Raw genomic sequence first — 12,166 nt, forward strand, 5'->3', positions numbered from 1 at the left:
TCGTAAGAAAGACAAGTTTTCACGGGCAGCGCACGTGACTACATTTGCATCCATTTTAACGTCTAACGCTGACAGAGTAACCTTTTTGACACGATATAATAGTTTAACGTAATCATATTCCACTTTTTAAAGTTTGGTAGCGTAAATGAAAGAGTGGTTGTTTGTAGGAAATTCTATCTTATATGAACACATTATTATTTATTACACAAATCAAAAAAAAAAAAAAAAAAAAAAAAAAAAAAAAAGAAAGAAAGAAAGAAAGGAAAGAAAATCAATATATAAGAGACAAGCTGATTTTAAAAGGAAGTTATGTGTCATTATCAAAAGAGAATGCTATTTAATAAACGGCTATATGATTATTATATAATTAAAATGATGCGATAATAGTCTTTAATTTTTCTTTTCTACAGGTCATTGCTAAATCAAAAATTAATTTTTATTGTTCTATTATCTCAATTTTATAACATTCTACTAAATAAAATCTCAAAATTGTAACGGGGCATTGACTTGTTCTTTACGTAGGCTTTACCACTTTGATCACTGCCTTACAAAACTTATCACATTTGGTTGACCTCGGTCCACACGTACAAGTCGTCTTGTTTGTTGGCGTCATAATGGTGGAATTTAATTTATATAAGAAACGAAATTAAATCAATTTTTAGCGCCTTTTCCTGGTAAGAACTTCTTTCATTCGATTTTTTTTTTTTTTTAAAAAAAAACTTTATATAAGAACCATTTCTGATACTTAGATAGATCGCCAAGTTTACAGCTGACACTCCAATGGCAAGCAAAAGCTTTAGTCTTTCATGGCTGCTCCTCAGTCTCGCCTCCACTCTCCTTGTTGCTCATTCTGTTTCTGAGAATGACCGAAAGGTAGATATCTCTATAGCTAATGTCTTATACTTTTTATGAAAGCGTTCTTCTAATTACCCAATTTATTCAGGGCAGAATCTCTCTAAAATTAATCCCCCTTTTTTTTTTTCTTTTATTTATTTATTTTTCATGTGGGATGATTTAATTTTAATAGACTTCATTTTCTACCAATGCTATTGTGCACGTAGGCTTATATTGTGTATATGGGCAGCAGGAAGATGGACGAGGTTTCCACGTCATCCCTTCACACAAGCATGCTACAAGATGTCATTGGCAGGTTCTAAAAGCAGAACAATGAAAACCATTAGAAACTTGCTATCTGATGCTTAATTGAATTTCGAATTATTGTTAATCAGTTCATGATCACTTAATTTGTTTTGAATTGTTCATCAGTTCATCATAACTAAACTAGATCTTTCAAGGTCGTACTTAAATTGGGTAATTTTTTCTTAACTTTGTTTGATCTATATATACCCGTAATGAGTCGACCATTAGACCTCTCATAAAGAAAGTACCTCTGGACTTCAAAACTTCCCACTCCCATATTTCTTTTTGCAAATCAATTTTTTTTCTATAATTTGTACTGCTTGACCTCCAACATATTTATGTACCTGCATTCAGCAATGTTGGACCAGAATCACTGCTCTATAGCTACAAAAAAAGTTTCAGTGGATTTGCAGCGAAGCTAACCGAGCAAGAAGCCCAAACAATGGCTGGTCGGTGAACAAAATCTCCCCCCCCACCCCCCCCAACGTTGGTTGGGATTCTTGGAATTTTTCAATTTACCCATGTTTTCTATATCCATAACGACATGTTTTGACAATGAATACGTAGGAATGGACGGCGTAGTGTCCGTGTTCCCTAACGAACAGAAAGAGCTTCATACAACAAGGTCATGGGACTTCCTTGGATTTCCACAAGAAGTTAAGCGATCAGCTGTTGAAAGCGACATTGTAATAGGAGTTCTTGACACTGGAATTTGGCCGGAGTCTGATAGCTTTAATGACAAAGGATTTGGTCCACCACCTAGCAAATGGAAGGGATCCTGCCGAGCCTCAACCAATTTCACTTGCAACAAGTATGAATGTTTACTAAATGCGCACACACACACACATGTAAAAAGAGTCAAAAGCACCACTGAACTGAGAAATGCTGTTACACTTCTGCAGTAAAATCATTGGAGCACAGTATTACCGTAGCTCTGGAGATTTTGAAGTAACTGATATAAAATCTCCTAGAGACACAGATGGCCACGGGACACATACTGCATCAACAGCAGGTGGGAACGTGGTTAACATGGCAAGCGTGCAGGGCATCGGCTTGGGAACAGCACGAGGAGCGGTTCCATCAGCACGTATTGCTGTTTATAAAATATGTTGGACCTCTGGGTGTTTTGATGCTGACATTCTTGCGGCATTTGATGATGCCATCGCTGATGGCGTTGACATAATAACTATTTCCGTCGGTGGATCCACTGGGGCATATTTTACCAATTCAATATCCATTGGTGCCTTTCATGCTATGAGAAATGGAATCTTGGCATCAACTTCTACTGGGAACAGGGGTCCAGGTCTAGCAACCATCACAAACTTTTCGCCATGGTCTCTCTCTGTGGCTGCAAGCACTATCGATCGAAAGTTCATCACTGAGGTCCAATTGGGTAACAGCAAGATCTATGAGGTAATCAGAAAGTCCAGCCCCCTGTTTTGTCCTCTGCTATACATATAAAGATTATGTGCAATTTATCCCAAGAAATAATAACAGTTTAACAATGAAATGCTGACAAATAAAGAAAAGAGTGCTATAAACATGCTTACTGTCATTGAATGCTTTCATTTTATGCCAAATTTTCAGTATTTAATATCTAATTAGTTAGTTTCAAGTATTTATGCATATATATATATATATATATATATATCCAACCATTTGCTTTAATCATGTGGAAATAGTACTCGTGCCTAGAATTAAAACTTCAAACTAATTTGGAGAAATCATTTGCTCCATGCATGTGTAGGGAATTTCAATTAATACATTTGACCTCAAGAACGAAACGTATCCAATAATTTATGGAGGTGATGCACCAAACACCACAGAATTTTCCTCGGGGCTCCAATCCAGGTAACTACAAAATCAACAAAAACCCAACATGATTAATTCCTTGTTTGTAAATAATAAGTTTGATGTACGTATAGACGACAAAGGGAATAAGTTTAACCTTTTGCTTGTGTTTGCACAAATCTATCAAACTAGCAGGTGAAATATTCCTTAGTACGGTAGCGAAATATTTGAGATATTACACTTTTTACTACAGTTTTCTTACAAATTGACGTGTAATTCAATAAATAATTAACAAGTCAGATCTTATGGACTGCCAAATGATAGTTAAAAAGTGGAACTTCTTGTTACAATATTGCAGGTATTGCTACACAGATACGCTCGACAAAAATTTGGTGAAAGGGAAAATTGTACTTTGCGATGGCCTGGGTGATGGGGAAGGGCCATTATTAGCCGGTGCAGTTGGCACCGTGTATCAAGCCCGACGTTCTGATGCTTTCTCTTTTCCCTTGCCTGCATCTGCCCTTCGCCCAGAGGATGGTGCCAACGTTTACTTATACGTTAATACGACAGGGTATAAATCTAAAAGAACTTGGACATTAATGAAGAAGTTCAGGAAACATGTATATACTAAGCCTAAATATGAACGTACACGATCTGCAGGGGACCAACTGCGAATATTCGTAGGACAAAAGAGCGTAAAGATGCATTTGCCCCTTACATTCCCTCCTACTCATCAAGGGGTCCAAATCCTGTTACACCCAACATTCTCAAGGTAATTAACCTAGTAAAAATCTTATTTACATTTGCTTCCTTTTATTACTTTTCTCATTAAATATTGGAAACTTTTTTTTATTTTGTTGTAGCCGGATTTAGCTGCTCCCGGAAATAACATTCTAGCAGCCTGGTCTCCGATTTCCCCAATTTCTGAAGTGGAAGAGGATAAGAGAGCACTGTCATATAATATACTGTCCGGGACATCAATGGCTTGCCCACATGCTTCAGGGGTGGCTGCCTACATCAAATCCTTTCACCCCACATGGTCGCCTGCCGCTATCAAGTCGGCTCTTATGACTACTGGTAATATATGTATATTGTATAGTCCCTATTTTTGATAAATTAATGCATGTATTACTCACTCTCATTTGGTGTATTACTTGCAGCTAGCCCCATGAGTGCTGGAAAGAATCCGGAGGCTGAATTTGCATACGGTGCAGGCAATTTAAATCCTCTTCAGGCACCTTATCCTGGTTTAGTATATGATATTGATACGCTTGACTACGTAAAATTTTTGTGTGGACAAGGATACAATACTAAGTCATTACAAATTCTTGCTGGGAACAACAATACCTGTTCTGAAGCTACTAATGGAATTGTCTTTGATCTAAACTATCCTTCATTTTCCCTAGTCACGCCTCCCTTGGAATCTATGAGTCAAGTTTTCAAACGGACCGTTACAAATGTTGGATCACCAACGTCTACATATAAAGCTATTGTGACCACCCCACCTGGACTTATAATCAAAGTGAATCCTAGCGTTCTGTCATTCACATGTCTTGGACAAAAGCTATCGTTTGCGCTCACGATTGAAGGAAAGATAGAGAATTCGATTGTATCTGCAGCTTTAGTGTGGACTGATGGTAAATTCCGAGTGAGGAGCCCCATTGTGGTGTCTGTTCCATGATTCGTGAACATTCTATGCTACATGTATTACGTAAATAATTGAAGCAAAAGCCTGGAAGGAATTTGCACAAAATAGCAGTGGCAAAACATGTAGGAAAATGGTTGTAATTTTTGAGCCTTTGCTCCAGTTCTTCACTGCATTGTAGTGTACCAAATAACGATTCTGTTTCTAATTTAATGCTCTATTCTGTGTTGTTTTCAACTTTTTTAGGTAACTACGGTGCGTTTGTCATTGCAAATATTTTTTATAGATAAAAAATGCAATTTTAAATCAAATCGGTTACAAATATGTTTTCAAAAAATTGCGATTTAATAATACAAAAGATCTATTTTTTCAAATTGCAAGGAAAAATGGTTTTTTTTTTTTTTTTTAAACGCACAACTTTAAAGGCTAAATTGTGATTTTAAAGGCCAAAATGCGATTTTATCAAAAACTTAACTTCGTTTTTAAAAATCAGGTTTCCAAAATCGTACATTTTAAAATTGTTATTTTTAAATTGCATTTTTTGAAATTGTAAATCCAAGCGGACTCGTAGGAGAGGGAGAGAATAAATTTATGCTCAAAATTGTATTGTTTAATTTAATCATATGAATGAGAGTAATTCTAGATGTCATATATACTTAAGCAAAACGACAAAGCTTTAAAATAAAAGTTAAATAAAGGTAGAGAGCGGGAATTACCGAAAGCTATGGGCTATAACATTAACAATACGTACATTAGGTTTACGTTGATGTTACCACGTTATTGACAAATTTCAAACGAAGTAGTGTACACGGTTATTAAAAAAAAAAAAAACCCGACCTTGACTTGGTGATCTTTAGTTGACTGGTCCACGTGTTTGTTGGAGTCACGATTGTGGAATTTAATTTCTATGAGAAATTAACATCAAAACTTTACTACTGAATATAAAAATGACGTGGCTGGCCACCTTCATTGGTTTTGGGTTCGAGCTACCCTTCAAATCGTATACTATTTTGGTATATAATTGTAAAGACCAAAAAAATAAATAAGGAATTTAGCAATTAATAAATTATATTTATTAAATAGATGAGACTAATAATTATATTCTAAGGAATAATATTTATATTATTGAAAACAAAATAAGTCTTAGGTGAAATAATAGAATTACAATAATAATAATAACGGGTCTTAATGAATTAAATGAGTAGTGAGTAATTAAATTAAATGTAGGGTTATATATTAGTTATTAAAAGATAGGATTTTAATATTGTGGGGTCCTAGTGTAATTTATGAAAGTCTAAACATTTAAATAAAAATGTAATCTCACTTTGCTACATGTCACCATTGGATTGGTTAGGAAAAGATAACATCATCTTCTCCCGACCACCCATAATGGAACAAGTGTCCCACTCAGTCTCTCTCCCTCGTTCCTCTTTCTTTTCTTCTTGCTTTTCTTTCTTTTCTTCTCTCCATTCCACGCAGCCCCTCCTTTCCCTTGTTCACATTTCTCTCTTCCTCATTTCTTCTTCACTCACTCGCACACACACGGCCGTGAGAGAGAGAGAGCTGCCATGGGAGAGATTGATGCTGAGAGTGAGGCGTTGCAAATTTTTGAGAGGGAGATTTAGAGCACGACGCAAAGAAGAAGATGAGAAATGGATTTTCGGACATGGGTCTTTGTAAGGTAAAATCCCTAGTTTTTCTTTGTACCCATGTGTTACCCATTACTTATATACCACGAAAATCATATTTAATTGTTAAGATTATATGTGGGTTTGAGTTAGGTTGATTTTTAGGGACTTTGGAAGGGAATAACCAAATGGGTATTATTGTTGTGGAATGGGTTTCGATTTTTGAAGATCATAGTTGATTTTTGAGTGGTTTATTAAGGAATTTATGCCATAGAAGCTAGAAGTGTAAGGATTGAAGCTTTTCCTTGAAATTCCATCAACCCATTAAATTTATAGTTTGAAATTATATTGTTTTGTAGAAATTCTTATTGGGTCCGAAATTAGGGTTTAATGTTTGGTGATTTTAGGGGTTTCCATGGACTACTATTTGAATTGGTGCGTGTGTGTGAAGTTTGGGTATTTGATTTGCAATAATTGATGGATGATAGAGAATATAATTTTGGTTATGTTTGCTTGTTAGAAATGGTTAGTTGTGTTGCCTATGGAAGAGATTGAGTGTATTTGGGTTGGGTTGTTTATGAATTGGTATGAAGCCTAATGGACATTGTTATGTAATCTTGTAGAAAATCTAAATGTGTCCCCACTTGAGAATAAGGAATTTATTGGGTATTTATGGATGAAGTTTTATGAAGTTTGTTAATAGATTATTGATGATTATTATTATGATATTCTAGTGGGAGAAATGTGGGCATTTCCATTTGAGAAATGGGTTGAATCTTAATATGCGAAGGGTAGTTGATGGACGCTTATTTAGGTGGATTGGTGATGTTAAATTGTTGAGTGTTGGGTAAGTGTTGGCTTGTTGGAGAATGGTTTGAAGTTAATGTATTTAGACTCTTTGTATAGATAACAAATATGGTAAGGAATTAAAGTTGGGCCTTTATTATACTTATATGAACCGAATGAGATCAAAGGACTTTAGTGTTAGTACCAAATGAGAAAATGAAACAAACAACGAAGGAAAACGAATAATTAAATAATTAAAGTGTAATAAATGAATATATATTATAATATGCGATTATAAGTTAGTTTAATAAGAGTTATTAAATTATAATGTTAAATAAGATTAAAAGTTCTAAATCTAAACTACTTACATGGTTAGTAGTCAATAAGGATAAAACATTGAATATATTAGAAATTGTATTTAAGGATAAGAAACGAAATAAGCTATAAATCTAAAGCCTAATATTTATATCATAAGGGACAACGATTAGGATAAGAACGTCAAAGAGTGGTAAATTGTCCAAATAACCTTAAGACAACAAATATAAAATAGTGACATTATAGAAATACATAAATAGACTCCAAAGTCAATTAATAATGAAACTAAATGATTAGTGTGTCTACTTATGCAATACGAAATACCTAAGCGTATTATGGGTTTGTGCTTAACTTAATAAGCACTTTATACATATATGTGCATATATATGTATATGGATTGAATACACTTAGCTTAAAATGGATAACCAACTATAAGGCTTATAGTCAATAATGATAATAAGGGAACGTGGTACTCAATTTACCTAAATACGTATACCAAGTGTTTAAGTGTATCATTAGATTAGGTTTAAGCCTGTTAAGCGTTGCATGTGTGTGTGTGTATATATACATACACATACACAGACATATACATGAATATAACTCTGGTAAATAATGCTAAGTTAGTACATAAGTAATAAGCTATAAAAAAAGTAACAATAATGACAATATGATGTAACGATAATAAAGAGACATAAAATAACAAATGTGTCTTAAAGATTATAGTGGAACAAAATATGAACCTAAACCTAAGTGTTAACCTACAAGTAGCTAAAAGTGCCGAATCAGCTTTACAAGCTGGTATTGCAATGTGTGAGCACGCGGGTAGTTAGGATGCCATAGAGTATGAGATTCAATAGTGTAGTCTAACGATACCAATGTTTGCAGGATCGTGTCCGGATTGGGGACCTTAAATGGTTCTCCAATCTAGAATTCAAGTAACTAGAACACGGGGGAATGTCGGAGTCATGAGTCCAATGCAGCTAAGGTGAGTATTCTACTCACTGAGAAGTATTATTTTCATATGATGAATTGCAAAATGTATAGTGTTTTACAAACCTGAACCAACTGTATGTTGATTATGATCTGTTTTGGATGCTTTGAGTACTTTTGAGTATATTGAAATTATGATGATGTTTTGAAATATGAATATGATATGTGATTTTAGAGTGAGTATAAGTTGGAGATTTAAGTTATGAAAATTGTGTAAGAAATGACATGTAGAACTGTTTATGTTTATAAAGAAAGCATGTGTTAAAAGCATGATTATGAAATTAAATGTATAGTATTTAAGCATGAGCATTGAGCATTGAGCATGAAACATGAACGCATAAACAAACTGTTAGGGGGATCTATGCCCCATAGGCATGAACTAGAAGGGGGACATACGCCCCAGGGGGATCTACGCCCCAAACGCATGAACTAGAAGGGGGACATACGCCCCAGGGGGATCTACGCCCCAAACGCATGAACTAGTGGGGGATATACGCCCCAGGGGGATCTACGCCCCTTACGTATGAACTAGTGGGGGGACATACGCCTCATACGAACACACGCATGAACTATGGGGGGACCGACGCCCTAGGGGAATTTACGCCCCATACGAACGTACACATGAACTAGTATTGGGAGATTTACGCCCTTAGGAATATACGCATGAACTAGTATTTCGGGACCAACGCCCCATAGGAATACAATCGAAACTTACATGAGCATGTATAGCATTGTTTTCATGAGTGTGATGTTTTTATACTATGAGTAGTTTTGCTAGACGTATTAGTATGCATAAGAGTCTCAATGAAAAAGAACTTATGTATATTTCTATCGGATGGTTGCATGATTTAAATGCCGTTGTTTCTTATAACGAATCTTCTACGTATAATCTTAGCTGTCTAGTATGTTTAAATGTTTTCTATTAGTCGGTGTTTGCTATATTAGCTATGGGGGTTTTCAAACAAAAGTTTATAAAATTGGTAGCTGTTACAGTGTACGCGAGACTAAAATAAAGAAAAGTTGGTTCTTTGCGAAAACTCAGTGAATAGTATACCTCTGAGGTCTTAGTGTATTTATTTATGCTAAGATGGTGGGCTCATAATTCCACTTATACGGATGTGGCAAACTCCCACAACCGTATAGATGATGTTCCTTTGGCTGTAGGTACTCCGGTCGTAGTTGATGGTGTTGTAGATGTGTACTTGAGATATTATGACCGAAGCTCGCCGCGACGGTAGTGATTGCGGGGCAATGGACGTCCTCTGTTTTATTGGTTTGTTTATGGCTTGTGATGTCTGTGTCACTTGTTATTGTATAAGTCATTATGTTATGTATTTAATTTGAGGAAAGATTTAAACAGATAGATGTAATATTGGCTCTTGTTTATGATTAATTTATGATAGAGTTTTAAGATGTGATTTCTGCTATTAGGTTTATGTTTTCCGCTGCATAGTAGATAGATGTTATACTCTGATTTACTAGGTATATAACATGGGGTATGTACCATATGTTGGCTTTGCGACATATCGTCGTGCCACTGTGAAGATCCGTTTATGTTTTGAGTACTTTTGTTTATGGCTTGTGACGTATGTGTCACGTATTCTTTTGTATAAGCTATTTTTTTGTAATAGTTATATGTTATTAAGCCTTAAACAATTAAACTTGTGTTATGACTCACTTTTGTATAGACAACATGTTTATTTATAGTTATGCTTTTTCGCTATAATTAATGGTATCATGATGTATTCCACTGTAGATATAACTCTGTTTATCAGGTGCATGTTATAGGACAAGTATCATATGTTGGCTGAGCGACATGTAGTCGTGCCACTGTGATGACTCGTTTTACGTTTGTATTAAAAAAAAAAAAAAAAAAAAAAAAAAAAAAAAAAAAGCCAGGTCGTCACATGTCATGTTTGGATCATGTCAAAGTATGTATGAGTATAAGACTATATATATATATATTAACCCTAACTCAACTAATTTAATTAAATATCTTAGACCTCTTAACCTAACGAGATGTGAAATTAAAATTTTAGAATGACCCGACTAAGGGTGGTTCTGCCACCTAATCTTAACCCACTCATTTTACTTTGGATTCATCTCAACTTCGCAAACATCTTAAAAAATCACCGGCCCACCCTAATAAATCTCAATCATGAACTTTTTTTTTTTTTTTTTTTTTTTAATTTAAATGAAGGAAATGGATTACAGGGGAAGATATTTCTCACTCTTGATCAGGATGGAAGAGAGAATGGGGAATCTTCTAAAATTGCTTTTAAAAAACAAGATTGAAAGTAGCCCACTTAGAGCGTTCCTAGTAGCTTCACCAAATTTGCCTCACCAAAGTAGCTAAAAATCACTTTTTTTATTCTGGTGAGTCACTTTTTTAAAGTTCTCCCAACTACCATACATTTTCATACAGCAAGCTATCATACATTTTCATCTTGAGATTAGATCATTGCTAAGAAATTCACAGAAGTTTTCATTTGCTTCTTAACTAAATTCAAGAAAGAAAAAAAGAAAAGATAAATAAAAGAACTACAAAGTTTATGTCAGAAACAAAAAAATCTTCAATATGACCGTTATTGAATGCTTGTAATTCTGAAATTGAAACTTGAACTTGCTATTGAATTGCTTTATCTTTAGAAAAATATGATCGGTAAAAACTTGGTATTGAATACTTCATTTTTTTTTAATTAAAAAAAAATATGACCTTTTAAAAAAGACAAAATTAAAACAAATATTACACTTACAAAAAGACAAATTTTTGAAAAATATGATTGTCAATAAATGATAAGTTTTCAAAAAAATAAGATTGTTGAAGAGAGAATAGAGAAAGATTCTTTAAAAAAAAAACACTTGAAGTATGTTGGGTAATATTCTCAATAGTTAGTAAATGGGCCAAAGAGCTCAATTCGGCCCATTCATTATTCACAGTCTCAAAGAAAGCCAAATTCAGGGTCCATTACCCGGGCCCATCAATTCATCGAAATGGGCCGGGCCATGAGATCCACCACTCGGCAAAGCCAAGCTCACCCGAAAGAAATCTGTAAGGAGCCCATCAAGACTCCGAGATACCCGAAGGTGTCTCGGACATTAAAGCCCACGTTTCGGATAGCAATCCCGTAGTCCATAACGTGGGTGCACACTATCCGGATGCGAGAAAAAGCATAGGCCGGACACATGGAGACCCACGTTTCGAAAGACATGAATACCCACGTTCCGAACTTGGAGACCCATGATCAGAGAGTCGATTCTCTCCATTTTCGGGGTAAACCGACTCAACTCTTCAATATAAATACAAACCTACCTTCAGGTATTCCCTAGCTAAAATTATTGTGATTAAATCATTGATTCATATTTTCCAGAAAACTGACTTAAGCATCGGAGTGGGACCGGCTGGCACCCTAGCAAGCATCCTTACCGACCTTACTATTTTACAAGAAAAAACAAAAAGAACTTTCTAATAGCTTGTGCTACCAAACTGAAAATTGTTTTAACAAAGTAATTTACAACATATAAACGTACGTATTATTCATAGATGTTGCCTTTATCTTCAATTAGTATTCAACTCCAAACTTTTTTATACTTTATATTAAATCAATCACTTCTTATTATTATTCAAACAAAAATCACTTCTTACTACATCAATCACTTCTTATTATTTGTTTGGACTGGATTTTTTGGCAAGGTTTACCGCTCTATTTTTTTTTTAACAATTTTATATCAAATTAATTATTTTTTTAACAATTTTTTTTTACTTTTTATATCACATTAATTACTTTTAAATACTTTTTTGTTCACTTTTTTATAAAAAATAAATCAAAATTTCTCTCTACTTTATATTAAATCAATAACTTTTTTTTAT

At 34.5% G+C, this 12,166-nt stretch overlaps 1 protein-coding gene and 1 long non-coding RNA gene across 3 annotated transcripts; both read left to right on the plus strand.

Moving 5' to 3' along the window:
• Positions 1-732: 732 nt before the first annotated feature.
• Positions 733-4,813, plus strand: LOC133863649 (cucumisin-like). Its single transcript, XM_062299688.1, has 10 exons — positions 733-873; positions 1,062-1,150; positions 1,495-1,589; positions 1,708-1,951; positions 2,043-2,553; positions 2,888-2,991; positions 3,290-3,502; positions 3,592-3,703; positions 3,795-4,008; positions 4,092-4,813. Exons 1-10 carry the CDS (start codon positions 781-783, stop codon positions 4,610-4,612), a joined length of 2,196 nt encoding a protein of 731 aa, XP_062155672.1. The 5' UTR covers positions 733-780; the 3' UTR covers positions 4,613-4,813.
• A 1,247-nt stretch (positions 4,814-6,060) lies between these two features.
• LOC133863650 (uncharacterized) lies at positions 6,061-9,708 on the plus strand. Of its 2 annotated transcripts, none has more exons than XR_009899417.1 (3): positions 6,061-6,257; positions 8,191-8,290; positions 9,439-9,708. It is a non-coding gene; the product is annotated as an uncharacterized LOC133863650 (long non-coding RNA). The 2 variants fall into 2 exon arrangements; XR_009899416.1 differs by having other exon boundaries at positions 9,460-9,708.
• The last annotated feature ends 2,458 nt before the right edge of the window (positions 9,709-12,166 follow it).

The sequence above is a fragment of the Alnus glutinosa genome, chromosome 3 (assembly GCF_958979055.1).
Source record: "Alnus glutinosa chromosome 3, dhAlnGlut1.1, whole genome shotgun sequence".
In the NCBI taxonomy this organism is placed as follows: domain Eukaryota; kingdom Viridiplantae; phylum Streptophyta; class Magnoliopsida; order Fagales; family Betulaceae; genus Alnus; species Alnus glutinosa.

Coding starts and splice junctions, on each gene's coding strand:
- LOC133863649 (XM_062299688.1), top strand. CDS start 781: ATGGCAAGCAAAAGCTTTAGTCTTTCATGGCTGCTCCTCAGTCTCGCC. Junction 874..1,061: donor TTTCTGAGAATGACCGAAAG/GTAGATATCTCT, acceptor TTGTGCACGTAG/GCTTATATTGTGTATATGGG. Junction 2,554..2,887: donor GTAACAGCAAGATCTATGAG/GTAATCAGAAAG, acceptor ATGCATGTGTAG/GGAATTTCAATTAATACATT.